Below are 24,359 nucleotides of genomic sequence, written 5' to 3' on the forward strand. Positions count from 1 at the left end.
ATCACTGCATGGCTCAGATCATTTCAGCCACATATTATTTGCTTGTATAATTTTAGATTCAGGGAGAGGAAAGACCTGTACCAAGTTTAAGGAACAACATTCCCCAGGGGCAGCTGGCTGGATTGATTAGACACAGCAGAGGGCCTTATTCAGGTATTTAGAAGGAGTGAGTTCAGAGTGAAACATTTTGGGTTTGAATCCTCCCCATCCCTTCCATGTCTCCAAATTCTACCCATCTTTCAAGGCTCGGCTCAAGTTTTACATGCTTCACAAAGTATCAAATCCTCAGTCTGGCATTTAGACTCACTTTAGTCTGGCTCTCAACTACCTTTCTAGGCTTATTTCATAATATTCCCCCTCAAATACTCTCCTTTCTGGGCAAATTGGCCTGGTGTATGACATTCTGGCTTTCACCTCTGTACCTCTGCTCTGGTGGTCTGCCATGTCTGGAATGTTCTCCCTCCCTTCCTCTGCTTTGTAGGATCCCTAGCTTGCTACAAAGCACAACTTAAGGGCCACTTTTTACGTGAGGACTTTCTTGACCGTCACTGCAGTTGTTAGAACTCTCTGCATCTTGAAATTGCTTTGTATTTCCTTTCCTTTTCCTTGTCCTCCTTCTGTCCTTCCCCCAATGGAATATAAGTTCCTTGAATAAAGGAAATGTTTAGTTTTTTTCTTGGCATCCCTAATACCTAGTAGAGTGGTCTGCACATAGAAGGCATTTAACACATGTTTCTTGAACTAAATTTATAGTACATAGATCTCTTTTTCTGAATTTCTCAGTTTCTTATTCCTTGTATTCTCATTTTGGACTTAATCATATACTTCTTTATGTTATTTTTTCGTGATAAATGAGTTGAATTCTACATGTATCATTGAAAGGTTACTATGTGTAAGGCCTTGCTAGAAGAGGGTTATGTGACACATTCACTTTTGATCTGTGAACGGAAGAGGGGAACACAAGTACTGAAGTCATAGTAATTCAAATAAGTCAAGTCAGCAAGTATTTATGTTCCGGTCATGTGGAAAAAAAAATGACTAAGACACAACTCCGGTTCTCAAGAAACAGTTCTGATGGACATTCTCAAAAAAAATTAGGAAAACAATACAAAGTGTTATCAACAGAATGTAAGCTTTATGTTCCCTGTTAGTCTTTGCATATGTAGCACATTGCCTGGTCTAAAGTTGGTACATAATAAACGTTTATTCATTGTTTGATATCATTCGGTGCTAGACTGTATGGTATAGACCATAAATATGGATGTCCGAGAAGGAAGAGGTCAGTATGGGCTATGGTATAAGCCCCAAGTCTCAGCTTTTAGACCTCCATGCATCCAATATACTATTCTGGAAATTTAGTCTTTAATTTAAGGAAAATTTATCCTTTAATTCTCTCAATTTGCTTTCTGCGTCATTGTGGAAATGTAGGGAAATCCTCATCTATGTTGTTTCCTGGCCACAGAGATAATATATTAAATTCTGTGGTTGGTATCTCAATTATCTGACTCCTACTCCTACGTTCTCATGACCCCAGTGGGCTCCCACCCTTCAGCATCACCCAGGAAATCACTTCCAGTAAAGAATTAGAATCCACTCCACAAAGTTATCATCCAAAAAATGTGTCTGAGCACCTATTTTTACTATAATCTTCTCCATTCCTACCAGCGTGACATACTGATGGTTGCAGATGTAGGGGTTAGATAACGTTCCCAGTCAGGAGATCTGAACACTGAGCAGACGCAGTAGAGCTGCATTAGAGATCTTTTGGTATGCTAATGACTTCCACATTAGGTTCATACTGTGGAGAGGCCTTGTGTGCGTTTCAGACTGCCTTCTGGAAAGACTTGGAAATACTCCAAGAAACGAGACACAGGACATACCTGGCTGATTGTAAATAGGCGCGCATTTTCAGCACTTATTTGATGTCTCATCAGTCTTTTGAAAACTGGTCTTCACTCCTCCCCTCAGCTTCCCATGCAACCCAGACTCCTTATGTTCTTTTCTGGTTGTCTAAGGCACATAAAAGATAGGCAGAATGAATCATCTCCAGAGAATCGTAAGATCCAGAGGGGCTTTGGAGAGTGCTGAGGCTAAGGAAACTTTGTCCTCCTCTTAGCAAGGAGGGGATGGAGTATAGATGTGAAATGAGGAATATATAACATGGAAAATATGTTAATTTATTTGACTGGACGTATTTGTTACAAGGGAGAGTTCCATGGAGGGAAGTCCTTGAGGGGTGATAGTGATGTTTTAAAAAGGCATCAATAAAACATTTACAAAAAGGAAAAACGATTTTGAAGACACTGTTTCTGAATGATAGTGTGGTCTAGTTAGAGAGTTGACCTTTGATTTAGTAAGACCTGAGTTCAAGTCTTGCCTTAGACCCCAGATTAGTAAACAGATATACCATACCCACTGAATATAGAATGGGTGTGTGTTAGACTAATGTCTGCCCAAGCCTGTTGCTTAACCACTGAGTGCCTCAGGCAGCTCCCACAGAGGATGTCATTCTACATCCTTGGAAGGAATGTCCAGGTTAGGCACTGCCCTACCAAGATGAAACCACAGATCTGAACCGAAAATTCAAACAAGAAAATCAGAGCCTATAGCACCAGTCATGCTGGAACAGCCATTAGCCCAACACACTCACACACACACACACACACACACACACACACACACACACACTCACACTCACACATACACACACCCCTCTGTTCAGTGACTATGGTGTGTGTGTGTGTATGTGTGTGTCCATGTTGTTTATTAATGCAGGAGCACATTAAAAATATGCGAACTGTACTGATTATACAAAATACACAGCATTTCCTCCTCCCCCTCCTCCGAAGGAATGCGTATCTCATATTAGAACTATAATTAGCCCAAACTTCGCCTGAGACAAATTTAGTTTGTGGGTGGGTGAGTGAAGTGAGGTCAGGAGAGGATTGTGGATGTGGTTATGTCCTGGGCCTCCAGAGATCTAGGAGGTAAATCAAGCTACTGAGGGTCATCAGCAGGGGAGGGAGGAATCACACTTTATCTCCTATCAGTGCCCTGGGACAGAGTCTCATTTGGCCTCATGCTGAATACAATTGTGCCCAATATATAGGAATTAACTAAGGTTTATTAAGTACTTACTGTAAGATATTTATTATATAACATTATTTATCAAATAATTTAGTGTATTTACATAAAATATATTTTATATGTAAAATAAATTGATGTCGCACTTTTCTCTAAGGAGCAAAACTGCATTTATTTTAAAATACTATATAGAATATTATATTATAAATATATACATTATTAAACAAATTAACATTGTGTTTAAAATACAATTATTCTATTTTATGTTACATAAAAAATAATATGATAATATTGAACCTTTCTCTAAGGAGCACAAGGTATTTCCAAAAATCTAGGCACAAACTTCACCGTATCCCTCTGAAGTAACTAGAGGGAAGTAGCCACCATCATTTTCAGTTTCCAGATGGAGAAGAGGCCCAGAGAGGGAAAGTGATTTGCCTGAGGTCACAAAGTGAGTCAAAAGGAAGCAGGAATAGATACATGGGATGCAGATGGGAATGTGATTCTGACCTTCAGTGGCCTGCCTTGTTCCTATTTACCTTTACCCATGGGGGCATGCATAAGTTGCTTGGCTTTTCTCAAAGACTTCTGGCTGTTTGCAGTAGATGATGGATGTCTGGAAAACTCCCCTGACACTGCAGAGTTCAGCCGAGAGTTCCAGCTGCATCAACACCTTTTTGATCCTGAACACGACTATCCTGGCTTGGGCAAATGGGTGAGTTCAACTTTAATTACTACCAATCATAGTTACTACTTATATAATGTTTTAAAATTTGCAGAGTACTTTCTGTACATCATCTCAGCTGAGCCTCAGAGCAAACCTGTGGAGTAGGTACTACAGTTAATATTATTCCCATTTGACAGTTGAGGAAACTAAGGTTCAGAGAGGTGAAATGATTGCCTACGGTTGTACTGCTAGTAGATATCAGAGGTAAGATTTGAAAGCAGGTCTTCCGGACTCCAAGTCCAGCACTGTCTTTACTGTCCTATCCTGTGTCTATATTTTCCAGACTCATTTATTGAAGGTGCTAAAGTAGAGCTAAATTAGAGAGGAAATTTGGGAGGGGAAGACTGTTTAGGAACAGATTTATTAAAAGCCTAGGACAGGGAAGGGCCTTGAACAATTCCTCGATGATGTCATCCTTCCTGGCAGCTTCTTGACAATTGTATAGAATTAGTAGGTAAGGATTTAAAGTAATGTAGATGAATATTTTGTTGACTAAGCATGGATAAACATGTTACTCTCTGGAATCTGGTTCTGGGTTATTTGTGTCATTTACCATGGTGTAATACACAGAAAATAGGAAATAAGGTTTTTTAAGTATGGATATATTCTTAAAATTAAGTTAAATCAATAAGTATTAAGTCCATACTGTGTTATTTTTAAACTTTTATTTTTTGCACAGAAGAATTATAGTTAATAGAAGAAACTATGAGAAAAAAACAAAGCAAAAGAGAAAAGGGTTTGCTTCACCCTGAAGTCCAGCTCCATCGTTCCTTCTCTGGATGTGGATGGAATTTTCCATCAAGAGTCCTTTGGAGACGTTTTAGGTCGTTGTGTTGCTGAGAAGGGCTAAGTCTATCAGAAACAGTCCTTGCACACTGTGGCTGTTACTGTGTATAATATTCTCCTGGTTCTGCTCACTTCACTCAGCATCAGTTCATGTAAATCTTTCCAAGTTTTTCTGAGGTCCCCCTGTTCATCGTTTCTTATAGCACGGTAGTATTCCATTGCATTCATATACCACAATTTGTTCAGCCATTCCCCAATTGATGGGCATTCCCTCGATTTCCAGTTCTTGGCCACCACAAAAAGAGCTGCTATAAATATTTTTGTACATGTGGGCATGATGTGTTTTTGAAACAGACATTTTGTTATATAACTTTCATCTAATATGGATGGCTTCCTTTTGAGGGAGTGAGTTTCTTGTCACTGCAGGTGTTAGAGGATTTTTTCCTGGAGTTTGTTCCCACATCACTGGGTCTGGAGGGCAGGGATCCAGCTCTCAGACTCTAGTCTGGATGTATTCCCATCCAGAAGCTTGTTGTCATGTGTGGAGACACAGCTTACTCTGCCCTATGACACTTGAACCATTGGGAAAAAAACTGACAGTGTCTTAGCCCTCCATTACTAGGAGGTGGGAAGATTGCTCCTGATACCAGAATTGTTGGTTCAGCATCTGCTCCTCCCTATCTCAGTACTCAGGAGGATCAACAGGCATTATGCGAGATATATAAATCTATCTATCTATCTATCTATCTATCTATCTATCTATCTATCTATCTATCTATCTATCTCCCTTCTACCTTTACCTCCTCCTCCATGGTATTATCATAGAATCTCAGAGTTGGAAGGGATCTCGGAAATCATCTAGTACAAGCCACAGCTGAAGGTAAATTCCTGGTACAACATACCCAAGAAGTGGTCTCACAGCTTTTGCCTGAAAACCACTAATAATGGAAAACTCATTACTTCCTTAGGCAGTCCATTCCACTTTTTGATGGTGCTAACTAACAAGCTTCTTCCCCCGATACATGAAGGCCAAATTTGTCTCCTTGCAATTTGTACTCATTGCTTATAGTTCTATCCCCCTTCAGGGCGGGGAGAGGTTTAGCAAAACAAGCAATTATAATAAATAGCTAACACTTCTATAGCACGTTAAGGGTAATGAACATCTGAGGAATGAAGGATTGGAATTCATCCTTCCCAATTCCAAGTCCAGTGTTCTCTCCACTGTGGCACTTAGTGGTCTAATCCTTCTTCCACATGACAACTCTTTGGATACTTGAAGTCAATGATCATATTTATCTTCCATTTTCTCTTCCCCAGGTTAAACATCCCTAGTTCTTCCAACCAATCTTCATGTGACATGAGCTCAAGACTCTTCACCATCCTGGTTATCTTCCTGTGGATATTTTCCCACATATCAAAGTGCTTCCTAAAATATGACTCCCAGAAGGGAACACAATACTCCAGATGTGGCCAGACAGAGTGGAATATAGTAATATTACTTCCCTCATCCTTGTCATTATTCTTCTCTTAATGCAGGCTAGGATTGCCTTAGCTTTCTTGCCTGCTATATCTCATTTTTGACTCATTGAACTTTTGGTCCATTAAACTACCTAGATCATTTGCAGATGACACTCTCCTCTATCTTACATTTTAGAAGTTGATTTTATGAACCCAATTGCAAGGCTTTATATTTACCTATATTATATTTAATGTTATTACATTTGCCATTCTCTCTATTAGAGACTAGGTGGACCCTATCTGCCATCATTGTAGGACTCTGGAGAGTGATTGCATCTACTCCTCTTGGTTGCTTCAATTATCAGCCTTATGCTGATGGTTTCTTAATGAAATTTATGTATCTAACCCTAATGCCTAAATTCCACTCTGACCCTGATAGCTGCCTGCTTGATGTCACCTAGCTTTCCTAATGGCATCTCAAACTCGGGATTTCCAAAACAGAATTGATCATTTTGATCCTTGTTCTTGACCTGTTTCCAAACTTCTCTGTTTCTGTTGAGGACATTGTCATTCCCCAAGTCACCCAGGTGTCATCTTAGACTTATTCTTGTCTTTCACCAATCTTATCAGTCACCAAACTTGTCAATATTCCCTCTACATCATCTCTCATATCCTTCTCCTTCTCTTTACTCAAATAGCCACTACCTTAGTTCAGACCCTTAGCATCTCTTAGCTGGACTATTATATTAGCATCCTAACTGGTCCTAACATTGATTTCATCCTCACCTCTCTTCAATTCATTCTTCACACAGCGGGAAAAACAATTTTCTGCAGACACAGGTACACCTTTCCCTCAACGCCAATTCTGCTCCAAAATCCTTGGTGACACTGCATTGACTATAAGATGAATTATAAACTCCTCATCCTAGCATTTAAAGCCCTTTAAAATCTTGAGTCAACCTACCTTTCCTGAATTATTTCATATCACCTACTTTTGTTACAACTTAGGCAGCTAGATGGTGCAGTGGATAAAGTGCTAGAGCTGGAGTATGGAAGACCTGAATTCAAATGTGATCTTGCACATTTATTAGCTATGTGACTCTGAACAAGCCACTTAACTTCTGCCAGCCTCAGTTTCCTCAGCTGTAAAATGGATTTAACAATAGCACCTACCTCCCAGGATTCTTGTAAGCTCAAATGAGCTGTTTATAAAGTACCTAGCACAGTGCCTGGCACATATTAGATGTTTAATAAATGCATTTTTCCTTCTCTCCTTCCTTAATTGTCCTACTGTTCCCCTCAGTCAGCATTCCATGAGGACTTGTGTTCAAAACTGAACTCTGCTACTTACTACCTGTGTGACTTTGGGTGAGTCATTTAACTTTGAACTTCAATTTCCTCATCTGTAAAAGGAGGGAGTTGGACTAAATGGCCTCTTAAATTCTCTTCTAGCTCTAAATCCATGGATTTTATGGTCCAATGCCTTGTGATTCCCAAGTCCAGAGCTCTTTCTACTATACTACAATGCTTCTTTAGCTTGGATGTGAGCTGTGTCTTGAGTATAGGTAGGATTTGGAAAAAAGTGGTAGGAGAGAATTCAGAAAGGAAAGAGTATAATCAGGGTAATTAGCTTAATTAAAATGGAGCATTTATATTTGGGAGAGGTGGGAAATAAATTTGGATTGGTAGGTCGGGATTAAATTATGGAAGATCTTTAAAAAGCATCATAGAAATATCTATTTGGAACTGTAATACATCTTAAAGTCATCTAGTCTGGATCCCCTAATTTTTCAGATGAGGAAACTGCAGCCCAGAGATGTGAAGTGACTTGCCTAAGGTTACCCACTTAACAAATGACAGAGGTGGAATTTGAAACCAGGGGTTCTGACTCCAAATCCAGTATTCTAGGAATTTAGACTTGATGTGAAAGAAAAACAAAGAAACATTGTAGGCTCTTGAAGAAGAGACTGATATAATACAAGTGCTCTTTATTAAGATCAGTCTGGCAGCTAATGTCAGCTAGGAGGCAATTTTAAAATCATAGACAAACCACAGAATCTCAGTTGGAAGAGACCTCATAAATCATTGACTATGACACATTTAGTCTTGTGTCCAAGAACCTACTCTATAGCACTCCCAATATGCGAATTTCAAAGCTTCACTTGAAGATGTCTCTTGACCAAGAACATACAATCTTCCAAGGACATTTCTTCTATTTGTGGACAGCTCTTTTATATGCAGTCAAAATCTGTCTCGATAATTCTAAACTTTGCTACCTAAGTTCAAGCAGAAAAAGTTTATTTCCTTTTTTTATGATAGTCCAAGTTCTTGAAGACAGTGATTATGTCTTTCTTGGTGTGTCAATTGATACAAGAATTTTTTTTGTAATTAAAAAATTTTTTTGCGATATTTTACTATAATTTCTCCTATCTGCGCATATGCTCAAAGAACTCACAATCTAATGGGAAGCTCCACCGTCAGTGTGAGGCAGAACCTGTTTTACACATCTGAATATTGAAGCTCAAAGGTGAAATGATCATCTCCCCAATCTGCTATGGTAGTGGTGGTCCTACGCCATCTTTAATCCTTCCCTTTCTTCCAGGATAGCTTCAGAAAAGCCCTATGCCATCACAGGTATACAATGAGCAGGGTCTAAGGTGATGGCAATGGAAATAGAAATAAGGGGAGGAAAGGAAAGACATTGACAAAGGAATTAACAAGACAGAAAATGGAAAAGAAAATTGAATAAAGGAGATGGAGGGTGGGGAAGAAGAATTGGTAGCTTAAGAAAAAAATAGGTCTTCACTTGGCACTGGGGAGTATATAAGGGAGATATGAGAGGGATAAAAAAAGATTACTTAGCAGAACCAAGGGCTGGATCAAAGTGGAAGTCGTTTCTTTACTCTTTAAAGGTTTGGTTTCACTTAGTTTTACATTTTCTGTGTGGTCCAGGAATAGGAGTAGAAAAGAACAGAGGCTGGGGATGGAAAAGATTAGGCAATGGCCCATTGAGTTTGGAGGAAGGAGTCCAAGTGCTTTAGAGGGCAATACTGAAGTAGTTGACCTTGGGAAGTTGAGAGCGAATCTAGAACAGTTAGAAGGGAACCAATGATCTGGGTGGGAGCAGGAAGTACTAAGTCAAGGCAGAGAATAAGTTTAGTGGGTGTAGGGAAGTAGGAGAGATGGAAGACATCATCTTTCCTTCTTTCTAGATTTGGCTCATCTTTTTCAGAAAGCCTTTCTAGATTATCTTCAGTCATTCTAATAACCACCCAGCCTGTAGTTCACATCCTTGAATAATTAGCACATATGTGTAGTATATCTGTTTCTGTCACTTGTTTTCTATGTATGTATCAGAGCCAAAGACTAGAACTTGGATTCCCTATAAGAGGGAAGAACTATTAGTAAATCCACTACTTTAGGTCATGTTTAGAAGTTTCTTATCAACTGTGATCATTTGTTTAAACTTAGCTTTCCTTAGTTTATTGCCTTATTAGTAACTGGTAGGTACTAAGAGTTAATTTGCTTGAAATTCACAAGTGTGTGTGATGTTTTTTTTAGTAGGGTCCCACCATCTCCAGTCAGTATTTTCACAGATTTAGAGTTCTCAAGAAAGCATAATTTCTTGTTTCTTGTGCAGTCCTACTAAGGACAATGATATAAATGTATATTACATATACATACACACATACACACACACACACACGTATATATACACAACACACACTACACATACATTAATTGACTTGCTTATGTCTCAGAGGTATGATTGAAACCTACATATCTACATATTCTCATTATCTCTCTCTCTCTGTCTCTTTCTCTCTCTCTTTCCACACACACACACACACACACACACACACACACACACACACACCATTAACATATCAATCAATCAGTTACCTCGGCAACTCTCTCAGACAGCTGTGTTAGAGATGAGTTAAATCAGTGGAAGGAGTTTCCACACTGATACTTCTTCATACCAACTGAAATCATAAGTCCAATATGTACATTGTGATTATTTCTATAATAACTTACTATTTTTAGTTCTTTATTAAAGATTATTATTTATATAGTTGTTTAGAATGTGCAAAACACTGCATATATTATGTCATTTGAGTCACATGACAACCCTCTGAAAGTATGGCAGGCATTAAAACAGATTAGGAGACCAAATTTCAGAGAAATTAAGTGCTTTGCCAATAGTCAATGCCCAATCAGTAAGTGTAAAATCAGGACTGGAACTTAGGTCCTTGCTTGCTTTTAAGTCCACTACTCTCCACTGAATCTCTAAGTTAAACATGAATGTCTGTCTTGTCCCTTCCATTAGATTAAAGGCACAGACTATTCATTCTCCTTTGTAGTTTTCCACAGTGTTCAATATATAGTAGGCATCCAATAAATATTGACCAAAGAACTTTAAAACCTGAATGCATTCCTATGTCTTTTCATTACTTGTGCTTCACTAATATCTCCTGGGAGGTGGTCATGCCTACAAGAGGGAAGAGTTGTTTTGCAAGAAATGAACACCCAATACACTCTGATGCTAAGTAACTTACACCTGAACTCAATGACTGGTCCCTGCAAATTTCACTCTTCTTCCCCTCTGTATCCTTGAACTTCAATGTTACTCTCTCAGGAAAAAAGTTTCTGACCTAGGAAGACAAGTGTTTCCCCTTTCTAAGCATGCATCAGTATTCTTGATCAGCACCTTGGATGACTCTAGAACATTTTCAGTAAACAAAGCAAACTCAACTGGGTGAACACAATAGATGAGTTGGATAGGGACAGTCTCCTTTGTGTGGTGCTGCAAACATAAGTTACCAATAAAGTCACTGCACTGTCTTTGGTTTAACTTCTCCAAATGGCCATTACTCCCTTACCTACAGCTATGTTTAGTTATTTCTGAGTTCATGGAATGGCTGGGTGACTTCCCCCCAAACCTAGTCTCTCAACCCCTAGTCTCTCAATTTATACAGTCAGTATTTAAAACTACCAGGATTTAGTTGCTCCCAACCTAAGACTTTCGTGCCATTGTACCTAACTCTTGGTAATGGACATACCCTTGCCATGACCCTGTCTGCACTTGGTTTCTCCACACTGTGTACAATTCCATTTGATAAATCTAGCAGATCATTAATCCTGGGAAAGTAGCTCTTTGCAAGGTGGTACCAAGCTTGAGATTGAATCACTCATCCCTCAGTTGATCATGTTTGATCAAGTCAAGACCGAATGATCATTTGTGATGATGTTGAAGGTTTAACATTTCAGTTTAGAATTTAACTAAATGCCTTTTGACAGCAGTGCTCTGAACTGTTAGAGGAAGGTGTTCCTAAGGAAAATCTTCCAGAACTAGAAGGCTCACTTACTGAAAAATACATTATAAGGCAGCTAAGAGAGTGACTGCAAGACACCATGATGTCCTGTGGTATTTGCTCTCAGTGGAAATAAACTTACTGCCTTTTGCCTGTTCCAGCATCCCATAATTACATGGCTGATGGAGATTCCCTCTCGTAGAGGGGTTTGAAATCTGAGAATCCCTGAATTTTAAAAATAGTTTGGATAACTGTGTTTCAGTATAATCACTTTCCTTTTTTAACCCTATGTGTCTCTTGCATTTAAGACATTCTTCTGAGAAAGTTTCACCAGAATGACAAAGGAATCCATGACATAAACAAATTAAGAACTTGGTTTAGAACCCCTGCTCTAGTTAAGTATCCCCTAAAGTGGGTTCTTTGTCATCTGTGCACGTTCACCTCTGCTGAAGCACACTAGATGTCTAAGCTCTTCAGTGATGGATAGGAAGCCTCTGTTAGAGTCTGGAACCTGCCACCTCCATTGAAAGCAGCCTGGCTTAACCTGAGGGACTTTGGCTCCTGGAGAGGTGGATTGTTTATTAGCTTTCATTTTCTCTTGTCTGTCTGTTCAATCTATCTCTGACCGTTCCATTGCCTACAAAACACTCAAAGTAAGGGTTGCCTAGGTCCACCTTAGTTTCTCTTGAAGCTTAGAATGGAAGCAGAGCCTGAACATATCCTGATGACCTGGGATGAATGAGAGAGTGATATTTGGGAAAGAACTAACAGGCAAAGTGAATTATAGAAGATCAGAATGGTAGGACCATAGCTGTTGAGTTTGGAGGGACATCAGAGGTTATCTGATCCTACTCCCTTACCTTACAGATAAGAAAACCAAGGTTAAATGACTTGCCCAAGGTCACAAGTGTCAAAGCAGGGACTGTCGTTTTTGGTAATAAAAATTTCATAGAACAAGGTAGTTTCAGGAAATGCTGCTGAAGAGAAAAACCAAAATATGTTTTACTTTATCATATTCTATGATATTAGAGTTTAGTTAAGCCCTATTCCACTCCATCCAATCCCTTTCTGTTCTAATAAATCTTTTCCTGCTCCATTTCATTTCATTCCATTCCTTCCATCCCATTCCATTTATTCAGCAAATTTGATTGGTACCCCATCTTGCTGTATCAGCTATCAAGTTGGTTCCACACCCACTCATGATCAATGAATTTAATATTGTGCCACAGACCAAACAAGTCCCACTCTGCTTTGAGTAATGAGGAATAAAAATGCTCATGTTGAGGTGGCATTCTGCCTGGTGGTGTTAACACTAGTGCCACTCTGGGAATTGGGAATAACATACATCCATGGAAAAGATAACCTTCAGGCAGCAAAAGTAAAGACCCAGAGTGTGATAGACTTTTTCCTAGATGGAACAACCTACATGTCTGCCTTTTCTCTCTTCAAGTATTAAATTGAGCTGTTCCCCAAGAAAGCCGACAAGTGTGATTGCAGCCAGAAACGTCCCTCTTTGGCAGATGGAGGGGCTCTTTGACTTTCCTTCCCTGGCACAGCCTTCATGCATAGTTGAGGTTGGGCAAGAGATATGGATTGTGAATCAGGGAGATTTTAATGAACATGAAAAATACAAAGCTCATTCTTGGCACTTGTCATTTTTGTCTCCACATCTATGATTTTCTAAAAAAAAATTGTTGTACTCAAACAACTCAAAAGGAATAAGTTGGTACTTCATCAAAACTTTATGCTGCACTTCCTTTATCACAGTTAAGGAAGCTTATTTAGAGTAAGATCAATCACCTCATTTATACTTGATTTTCCCTTCATTAAAAAACCAAACTAACCCAAACAACAACCAGCACAAACACCCCCATTCTCCTTCTCCCGTCCCACTCACAGGTTAAGTTTTCTGTCTTCTATAATCATAATCGAGAGAAAAATCTGTTGAGCATGTGTCCTATATTCTTGAGCTTAGTTGACTCCACTGTGTGTTTGAAATATAGCAGTATGTGGAAACACTTATACAAACTGTGGTAACAGAGCTTTTTTCCTCTCAACATAGCTTTCCTTTCTGCCAAGAAGTTTTTTTTTGGCAGTTTTTAAAAGGTTCACCCTATTAAAAATGTTATGGACCAAATGGTTTTCTTAGCATCTTTACTGGGGGCACTAACTTAAAACTACAGATGGATTGGTTGCAGAAGCCATGATGTTGAATTTATTTACTTGGAGAATTGTTACAAATAATCAAACACTACACCCCTGGAGCATTTAGTTTATGCAGTTTGTTAAAAGGGAGTGAGATACCATTCTCCTCCTCTCCCCCTCCTTGCCCCCTCGATGGCTGGTTTCTACCATAGCCATTTCATGGGGCGGTACTAGATCTGTGCTAGATTGGTTTCTAGTGCTTGTATTTTAAAATGTATTTTCCTCTTTATGTGATTGTTGATGACACTAGTGGGCCCCTGGGCACTCCAAAGGACTTTATTAAAAGCTGAAAAACCACTAACTTTTCTCTTGTGGTTTATCTTTCTGACACGACATTCTTTTCATCTAGTTCTGTTTCCAAAATATGTGTATGCAAATGTCCACAGGAAACACAGAGTATTGCTTTTAAAATAGACATTCACCAAATTTGATCCATACTGCTACATTTGTTTCTTCTCTCCTCCCTTCCCCCTCTCTAGAACAAGAAGCTTCTTTTCGAAAAGATGAAAGGTGGACAGAGACAGAGAAGGAGGGTAACTTACAGTCTTGACTATTTTTCTATGTTATGTTATCTGAAGAGGGTTGTTGACAAATGCTGAGACCTCAGGTTGTTCTGAAGCAACTTTAGAGTCTCATCATAAGCATTTATGAAAAATTAGGAGAGTGGTCCAGCATAAAGAGGGACCTTGCTTTGAAACTACATCCCCAGCTCTCTGATAGGCTGCTGAGACTTTGGACTACAGTATTAAAAACTCATAGCTACTATAGTTTCAATTCTTTGAAAACTCATTAAGTGCTTACTCTGTTCCTAATTTTGTGCTAGGTACTGTGGGAGATCCCAGAGAAGCCACTAAAATGAGCTCTGCCCACAAACCTTTGTTAGGGCCCAACTATTTGTTTTTCTGTATGTCTCCATGTACTAAGCTTGCATGCAGCCTGGTTGAGGAGACAGCTTACATATATGAAACACTTACTAAGTGATACAATAAAGTCAAGGGCTAAATTCCATGGTTCAAACAATAATTTATAGAAGCATTTTGTTAGAGAAGCTAAATTCAGCCATTTCCTTATACAGTTTGCCTAGACATATTCTTGTCCTTTTCCTGGCCAGATTATGCCAAATTTTCTAACTTAGCTATGTTCGTTTGCCACATGTCACATGTATCTGTTTGGAGATTTCAACACTATCTCCTCACCCTAGTCATCCAACACGGACTCAACTGTTTACGGTGTTCTTTGACTATTACGACATTTTCTTGAAGGGAACTGAATGGACTTGAGCTTTTAATGAATTGTTTTTAAGCACTGACGCTCACAAGTTGAACATATGAAGCCTTGCTATCCCACCAACACTCCACCCTTAGAGTTTACAGTTTTATCTCTTACTCCTTCCAATCTGATGAAAATATGGCTGTTACCAAGTCAACACCTATTTTGTGTTGAATTTTAAAAAAAAACAAACCAAGGACAACAGCACAAGCTTTTCACATGAAGACTGTTAACACAGAAAAAACAAAAACAAATAGTTTGGCCCTATCAGAGATTAGGGAATTAGACGATAATAGTTGCAAATTGTTCTGAATAATATTCTCCAATCTATTTCCTTACTGCTGATGAGTTTTCCTTTTTCTGGCCTTAGAGTTATATAGGCTGTCCAGAAACATCATTTATCCCTATAGCTCCATGTCACAAAGCTCCAAGCTTCTGCCTCAGTCTGAGAAAGAACAGATATACCCAAAGCAGGATTTATAAGAGAGACTCATAAGGTATCGAAAGGATAGAAAAATACCTTATTTGGCAGAGTTAAATTACCCGGTTTAGGAGTCTTTGCCACTTGAGAATTGCCATTTGCAATCTTATAGTTGGAGGAGGAAAAGGGCCTGAGGGAGTAGTGACCGTGGAGGAACATGCAGAGTTCTAGGTCCCTACATCCTTATAAGTATGCTAGTAAATGGCCATTATATGGAGATTGACCAAGAAGTAGCCCATGATTTCCATTTCCTCTATTCTTCAAGGTGCATAAATAACATCTGCAGTAAATTCAGCAAAGAGCCTTAGTTTTTGTCCACTCCCTATTCCACCATCCCTCTGTCCTTCCTTAGGGAATGTCAGTGGGTAACTACTTAGGTCTTATCCTTAGGGAACCTAGATACCAAAATTTTGGAACTTTGGCCAGGCTTTATATTTTAGCCTCAACTTCCTTCACATGGAAAAGGCCTAGAATTTATGTCCAGGAATGTCAATGTGACCCAGTGGTATCAAGTACTGTCTGTTCTCCTGGAGCATACAAAGATCATGTCCTCAAGCCAGAAGTATTGGGTCTCAATCCTCTTGAGTAACAGAAGTTGCCTTCCCTATAATCAGTATTCAGATGGACTTCACAGTTTGATTGAGAGACCTTAACCATCTCATTAAGTTCATGATTCAGAAAGAAGAAATTCTGGACTAGTTTAAAAGCAACACTTCTCCCAAAGAAGCTTAGCATAGGTTGTGGCTTTCCAGACAAAAAAAAAATCAAGAGCAGAGATCCAATTCTTATTTTTGTTCCAGACAAAAGAAAGACAAAGAAAAGAAAATGAAGACCTGAGTGCTAGATCTGGCTCCATTAACTATATAAACCGCATGATCTAGGCTGAATCAAACTTCCCTGTGTCTCAATCCTTTTAATTGTGAATTGGCTTAAATTCTTGTCCCACCTTACTTCTTGGCTCAGTGACAATATGATATGAAAGTGCCTTTATTTCTTTAGAAGAAAGGTGCTAGATAATAAACAGAATTATGGACTGATTGTTCTTCTAAGTTAGAACAGACTATTAAGGATTATCCATCAATTGCCTGTCTATCCCCAAATTTAAAATTTATATTTTTGAATTTCAGTGCTTTTGTGTTTTCAAAGAATTATAGTGACCAATTATGGTTTCCAGAGAGTAAGAGTGAGGCAAATTTAAACCCTGCCTCAGGTACTTAGTAGCTATGGGACCCTGGGAAAGTCACTTAATCAGTGTCAGCCAAAGTTCTCGGCACATAATAGGTGCTTGATAAATGCATGTTGCCTCACCTCAGTTTCCTTGCTTGTAAAATAGGGATAGCAAATAGTTCCTACCTCACAGGGTTCTTGTGAGATTGAAATGAGATAAGATATACAGCACTTTGCAACCTCAAAGTGCTACATAAATGCTAGTTACTTTTAGTATTTTTTTTTTCACATCTCTTCTTTCATGCTAACCCTGTGAGTCTTGGAGGGAAACAAGCTATTATTCTCATTTTACAGGTAAAAAAGTTGAATCCCAGGGAGACTGAGCAGCTATTACAGAGGCATATCTGAGAGAGTGGCAGTGCTCACACATCATAAAAATAATAAAAAAGTTGACATTTATAGAGCACTCCTAGGTTTTACCAAGTGCTTTCCCTACATTATCTTATGTGAGCCTCATAGCAGACCTGTGAAGGAGATGTTATTATTATCCCCATTATATAGATGAGGAAAGTGAGAGATTAAGTCACTTGCTTGTGGTCACATAGCTGGTGAATCCTGCTCTTCCCCATTTCGAATCCTCTGTGTGCTACTACCCGTTGTGGTATGCTGTCTCTTACAGTGTGATACTGCTTTCCCAGCCTATGTCTGCTAGTCTATTTGCTGGGTCATAAAAGCTAGTTTTAATAGGGAACTGAAAAATTCTCACAAATGGAGGTACTGAATTGCAGTGGAACTATTTGGGTGGTTTAAAAAACATTCAAATAAATTCTCTTTTCTTTTTCTTTCCCTTCCTGTTATTTTTCCTGTTTCCAGCCTTCACCACCTTTCCCTCCCTTGCCCCTCAATATGGCACTTCCTGGGTCTGGGTAGATGGTGAAACATTCAAATGTCACATAAAAACCCATTGCCAGTGGTAATCTCCCTAAACTTCCATCTTAGTCCAAAGTGCTGCATATGGTTTAGATGAGACTTTATGTGATCATCCAAAGCCAACCAAACATTCAGATTTTCACTTGTAAAACACTTTTCAGTCAACCCTTAAATGTCTTACTCACTGTTCAGTCTTTACACATATTCAATTAATATTGGAGAACTCCCCTTTATTTAGTCTAAAAAGTATTTAAATTCACCTAGCAAGAAGATTTCCCAGAAAATGACTTAAAAAAAAAAACCCATATCACCCTTCCCACAGGAATTTCCACAAATTTCAACCAGGTTGGATGGTTTCACTTCTGAGCCTGTTTCTTAACTTGCTTTGAAGTAGAGCCCCAATAAGAAAGGATACAGTGTTAGCAGGAGAGCTTGAAAACCTTCCCACGATTGAGTCATTTAGCTGTCAGATGCAAAAACTGATCCCCCAATCTAGTATTCAGGGGAGCATGCTTAGTTAAGTGCTCTAAGGGAGCATAGCACCTCCAGATGAAGCTTTGAGAATGGAAATGTGGTTTTTTGACCCACAAGGAGCCCCATCTGGACACAAAGCCCCTGCAAAATGTTGCCTCAGTGAGTCTGTTTCACATGTAACTGAATTACTAATCATTCTGGAATCATAAAATCCCGAAGTCCCTTTCTTATTTTTGTTGGGTCATTGGAAAGACTCTTCAATAAACAAATATCTTCAAAAGCTTTTGCAACAATTTTACTTCCTGCTAAAGACTATCCTGCAAGGCTCCAATTGCTTGCTCCAACTCCAAATGCTACAAAATAGATGTGAGTTGGAGCAGCAATGGACAAACTTTTGACTCATTCCACATGCCACCAGAGGGAAGAGTGTTACACACTGTAGAGGCCAGCACTGGATATACAGGCTTTTCCCAAAGTGTATAGCTTTTTAATTTGACCAGCTGGATATGTGTGAGTACTAGAGACTCCCACAATGCCTCTCTACTTCACTACTGTTTAGTACTTGAATAGAAAAAAAATCACTTATGCAATGAAAAAAGTCTTTTCAATAGCTTTTGAATTTCAGTTTCACTTCTGGTGTGCTTATAAATCTTCAGAGCTATTTTTTAAATTTTATTTTATTTTTCATTTTTAACAGTTCATATCACATAAAACAATTCCAACTTTTGGTGAGGTGATGCTTCTTTTTAAAGCATTTACAATATAGATCACAAAAGAATTTTTTTAAAACATTAACCAACTGAGACACAAATAATATTTAAGTTGCTAACTTCACAAGCTCTTGACCTAATTGTCTCCACAGTATTACTAAGAATGAAAGGACCCTAACTTATTGTTGTTGGTCTAAAGTCCTAAGCCTACTAGCTTAATTTTAGACTTAACCTCGGATGTTTTCCTACCAACAATCTATAATTGAATAGATCTGGTATTAAACTCACAAACCTTTTGACTCTAGGAAATTGCCACTAAGAGTAGGAACATTTCAGGGAACCAATATCTCCCCAACTTCATGTCAGTTCCAGGTAGGAGTGGATTGCCAACTTGCATTCAGTCAGGCTTAAAGTCGGCCAGGTGTCAGCGGGGAAATTGAGTCAGGAGAATTCTACCTCAGCCCAGGCTGAACAGCCGCTCTCCCACCATTCCCATGAGATCACCTTTTTCAGTTCATACCAGCATCTCACAGGCTCACTGGCATCATGGATTGGAGGCTCAGACCACTTTTCTTGCTATCCATACCTGGAGTTAGACTCAGAAGAACATTCATTTAATAGTCTCACAGAGCTATTTTTTTTCTAGTAAAGTATTTGATAAACCAAAAAAAATTAAAACCACCCACGGGAACATAGCATGAGAATTTTCCTGTATATAAGGATCAATAGCTAGGTTATTGGAAGGCTTATTCACTCAAGCACTCATATTTGCACAGATAAAGCATGCCAGATTATGGCGAGGGAGGGAGGGAGGTTGGTTGTTAGCTATCCTACAGGTTTAAGTTAGAAGCATAAATTCTAGTTAGCACCCTGAAATAATATTTCACTCAATAGAATCCTTCAGTAATGCCCATCACAAAGTGGTCCAGTTTATAGGGCATATCATAATACATTGCTTCCATGTGTTTTCCTGTGTTATGCATAACTGATCCTTTTTTACATCACTAAACTATGTATTTTTCAGAATGTGAACCCCTATCTGCAAGGCAGGGACTGGACAACGTGGTGGCAAAGAAGTCTGTGCCTCATTTTTCTGACGAGGACAAGGATGATGAGTAAAATGAAGAAGGTTAAAGAAAACAGATGCAGCCCATTAGATCACAATATTGCTTACGTGTATTGACTATTAAAACCCTAGTGAATGGCAGCATGTTTATTGTTTATGTAATTATGGATGAAAAGCAGCTGTATTTATGACATCGTGTTGTCATAGATAAAGAAAAGATGGCTCTGCTTTCTGTTAAATTATGGTAATAGGAGCTTTTGGGTTATTTTGTTTCAGGCCTGGAGTGAGCTTGAAAATTAAAGTGATTTTGATAGCTAGTGTATACGTCTTCAGTCATAAAAAGCAAGACCATAAAATTTACTCTTTCGTTGTAGTTTCAATGGTATTTGGGGCTCTAGTTTGATACCTATTACTGTGATTTTGATTGTTTAGTTCACCAAGCCCTTGGGCATTGTTATACCCCAATAAATATTATTTTACTCATGATGAGTAGCTGATGCTTTCCACTTGGCTCTGTCTTTATAAGTAGGTCTAGAGATGACCATGTTTATAAGGATCTTTAAAAATACACTTGGTAAGTAGACTCACTTGATCTGTATCTTGGCTGTTCATTGACTTCATATACCAAGCTGCAAAGGTTTCCCCTTGCCCAGATGGCTGAAGAGATGTGCAACTTGCCTTCAGTTTAAACATCAGAAGTTTACAAACTGATTTGCACAAACACATTAGAGATGAAAGTAACTTGGTGAGCTTATGGCAACACTTCTGTATGTATTTCATTCAAGGTAGACCTGTTCCCTGATTCATCATCTATAAAATGGGAGTTGGCCTTCTCATCAGTTTTGACCAAATAGGAAGGCTGATGATAAAGTAAAATCCTTCAGCTTCAAAGTTCATGGTAGAAAAGATAAGAGAAAATGCAATGCAGTATGAGTTATACTCTCTTTTATGAGAGCTGAATACAAAGAGTTCAGAAAAAAGGATACACAGAGTGAATGATTTAAATGATTTAAAATTCTCCAGTGGAAGTATATGCAAGAGAGAGATAATTTTTTCAATAATGAAATTCTTGGGTTTGATTTCCAGGAAAATTATTGCACACACTAGTAAAGGAATATTTATGAGAACATAGAAAAGAAAGAGAAGTGATCACCAAGAACCAATGTTGGTTTATCAAGAGCAAGTGATGTCAGATTCACCATATTCCATTTTTTAACGTGATTAATATGCTAGTAAACCAATGTCAGAGGCAAAAAATATTTGGAATTAAGGCTTTTGATGTAATTTATCATGATTTTTTGGGGGGAATAGATAGTGATATGGGCTTTATACTCAGGTAGATTTGAAAGTGGGTAAATGATAAGACTGGAAAAAATGGGAATTAATGGGTCAATGTTAACTTGGAGGGAAGTTTCTAGTAGAATGCTGTAGGTCTAGTGACCTACACTTGATCCTGTGTAGGTCACCATTTTTATGAGACTTGGATGAAGGCAAATGCGGCATACTTATTGGATTCAGCTAATATCTGGGATGATGGAATACAAAAGTATCAATTGGATCCAAATAGAGTCCCAAAAGGTCTCAATGAAAAGTACAAATCTAATATATTTAAGTCGAAGAGGGATCAATAAAAAATCCTATACTTGGACTAAAAATATTGGTGTGAGAACACCTGAGTTCCAATTCCATTTTTGTCAACTAATATTTTTATAAACTGGGGCAAATAAACTGTCTGCATCTGTTTCATCAAATGAGGGATTAGACAATTACTTTTAAGGTTCCCTTCAGCATTAAATTCTATGATCATATGATACTACACTCTTCACTGGTAGAGGACAGGAAAGCCATGGTTGGATAATTCATGTAAAATAGATCTAGTAATTTGTTTTTAAGTGCACTAGGAGTTTAGTGTGAGTTAACAGGCTGAAAAAGCAGCCCCAAAGGCTAATATACTCCTAGGATATATTGATAGAAACATTATGAAAATGAAGGAGGCAGTAGGCCTTCTCTGCAAAGACCCCATCAAATTGTCTCTTGAGTATTTTGTTCAGTTTCCGGTGCCATGAGGTAGGAATGGCGTTTATAAGTGCTTAACAAATACTTGTTGAGGGGCGGAACCAAGATGGTGGAATAGAGGGATGGACCTGTAAAAACTCTCCCCTCAAAGTTCATAAAATATCTGTAAAAATGACTCTAAACAAATTCTAGAGCAGCGGAAGCCACAAAACTACAAAATGAAAGAGTTTTCCAGTTCAAAGCAGCCTAGAAGGCTGACAGGAAAGGGCTATCACACCGGGCACTGAGCAAAGCGCAGCCCACAGAGCCCAGACTAGCCTTCCAGATCCTTTTTTTTAAAAAAAATCTGTACTGTTGTGCAGCTACATTTCCTCATTCTGTATATATACAGTTGATTTTTTAAAAACCTAAATGAAGACCTCACAATTTTTAATTTAACTGGATTTAGCCCACTATTCTAAACCATTGAGATAATTTTAAATTTTTATTGTCCTCCAACATATTACTTATCCTTTCCAGATTCATATCACCTGAAAATTTCATAAACATTCCAACTCTGTCTTCATACAAGTCACTGAAGAAACAGTTGAACAACTCAGGACCAAGGACAGATCCCTGGGGACTTGCATTAGATTCTTCCCTTCCAGTTGACATTGATCCATTAATTTCTCAGATTCTGAGATTCTCAATTCTGAATCCATTTCATTACGAAGTCAACTGAATACATCTAGATAATAGTACACTGCTCTCTATCCCACATCTTCTGAAAAGGTCACCAGTGACCTAATAACTAAAGCCAACAGCTTTTTCTTAGACTTCATTCTCATTGACCTCCATGCAACATTCAACATCGTTGACTATCCTCTCTTGAAACTTTTGACATAAGACACATCTTCTTAACATAAGAAAGAACTCCTTAAGTGTGAAAATTATCCAAAAGTGGCCCAGTTGCCTCCAAAGGTACTGGGTTCTCTATCGCTATGTTTGTTTGTTTGTTTTTGTGGTTCTTTCCATGTCCAATGCCATCTTTTTTATTTCCCATAATTACATGTTAAAAGTTTTTAACATTTTTTAAAGTTTTGAGTTCCAAATTCTGTCCTTCTCTTCCTCCCTTGCCTTCCCCCTCCATGAGACAGGGAGCAATGCCATATGCTTTATACATGTGCAATCAAGTAAAACATTTCCATATTAGTCATTTTGTATAAGCAGATTAAAATTTTTAAAAAGAATGAAAGAAAGTGAAAAAGAGCATGCTTCAGTCTGTTGTCAGACAGTCTGAGTTCTTTCTCTGAAGTGGATAGCATGCTTCATCATGAGTTTATCACTGTACATTTAAACAGAGTCTGGATAACCACTTTGTGAGAATGGTGTGTGTGTGTGTGTGTGTGTGTGTGTAATTCTAGTTCAGAACTGAAGCAGGTAACCTCTGACATTACTGCCAATGAGATTTTATAATATTAAAATTATGCTGTATGTAACTTTTCTACATAATGGCAGGTCTTTTCTACATTAGTTGAGCATTTTAGCCACCAAGTTACCCTTTCCCTTATTATATTTTCATTTTAGTTTATGATTTTGAAGAACTAGAGTCAACATAAAGGGTTTAGAGTGCACTAAGACTTCATTAGTGCTTCAATGAAGTTTTAATGACAAGATAAATTATATTGACATTATTGAGAAAATGTTAATATCTATGGCACCTCGTCTCACCTTCAAATGATCAAGGAAACAACTTTGCTCGACTCAGCCCTGATCAGACAATATATGTGGTGCTGACTTCAGTTGTGACTTCTTTCATTCCATTTCAGAAAAGCCCCTGGAAAACTAGAATGGGTACAGAGAGGAGAATCAAGGATAGGAAAAATGCACAGCATTCCATAAGGGCAGTCAATGAGCATTTATTAAACTCCTGCTACATACTAGTCAGGGTATATTAAACAAAAGACAAAAGTCTTACTCAAGATTATCATCATTTTTATAGTCAAAAACCAGTTTCTCCCTGTTCAGAATCAAGTCTGGGATACAGTTCCCTTTTTTGCTTCTTGTACATGAATTTATTTTCTTCTTTTGAACTTAACAAACAATAAATAAAATGGGCATTTCCATATATAAAGTGGAACAGAAAATGATGTTTACCCATGGAACCATGAATATGCACCATGAAATAGCTTGTTTCTCTCTCCAATTATGCAAAAAACTCAACACATTATTTTCAAAGCTGTCCTACTTGTGTTTGCTACTGATCCTCCGCTTTTCCTTCAATAACTTTAAGAAAAGCTCCAACAACCTTTTTTTAATACTTTTCATTAATCAAATATGTATGTCTCATTCTACATTTTATGCCTGCCCATCATCTTGCTGGTAGGATGTGGGTGGCATGTTTTATCTTTGATCCTCTCATAACATTGCAATGATCAGATTCTAAAGTATTTTAAAGTGTTTTTTTTTCTCAGTAATATAATTGTTATCATACAAATTATTCCTACTCTATTTTGGCAGAATTCCAGCAGATGACCAGATATAATAAGCATAATGGTTACCATTTATAAAGTGCTTTAAGGTTTACAAAATGTTTTACACATCTTATCTCATTTGATTTTGACCAAAATTTTTTATTAGTACTAAAACATGTCTTCATGCCTGGCTGCAGATCATTTCCCCAAATTTCTAA

General features: G+C 38.2%; 1 protein-coding gene across 21 annotated transcripts in view; it reads left to right on the top strand.

Moving 5' to 3' along the window:
- LOC140514433 (neuroendocrine protein 7B2-like) overlaps positions 1-24,359 on the top strand; it is an 85,986-nt gene that overhangs the window by 46,308 nt on the left and 15,319 nt on the right. For 7 of the 21 annotated variants that reach the window (XM_072624794.1, XM_072624797.1, XM_072624779.1 and 4 more), the window contains 3 exons: positions 3,687-3,799; positions 14,055-14,108; positions 19,631-20,158. In XM_072624794.1, coding sequence (XP_072480895.1) covers positions 3,687-3,799; positions 14,055-14,108; positions 19,631-19,789 — 326 coding nt within the window. In that variant the 3' untranslated portion in view covers positions 19,790-20,158. The other 14 variants (XM_072624786.1, XM_072624788.1, XR_011970607.1 and 11 more) reach the window with 13 other exon arrangements.

The sequence above is a fragment of the Notamacropus eugenii genome, chromosome 7, assembly GCF_028372415.1.
Source record: "Notamacropus eugenii isolate mMacEug1 chromosome 7, mMacEug1.pri_v2, whole genome shotgun sequence".
Taxonomy (NCBI): domain Eukaryota; kingdom Metazoa; phylum Chordata; class Mammalia; order Diprotodontia; family Macropodidae; genus Notamacropus; species Notamacropus eugenii.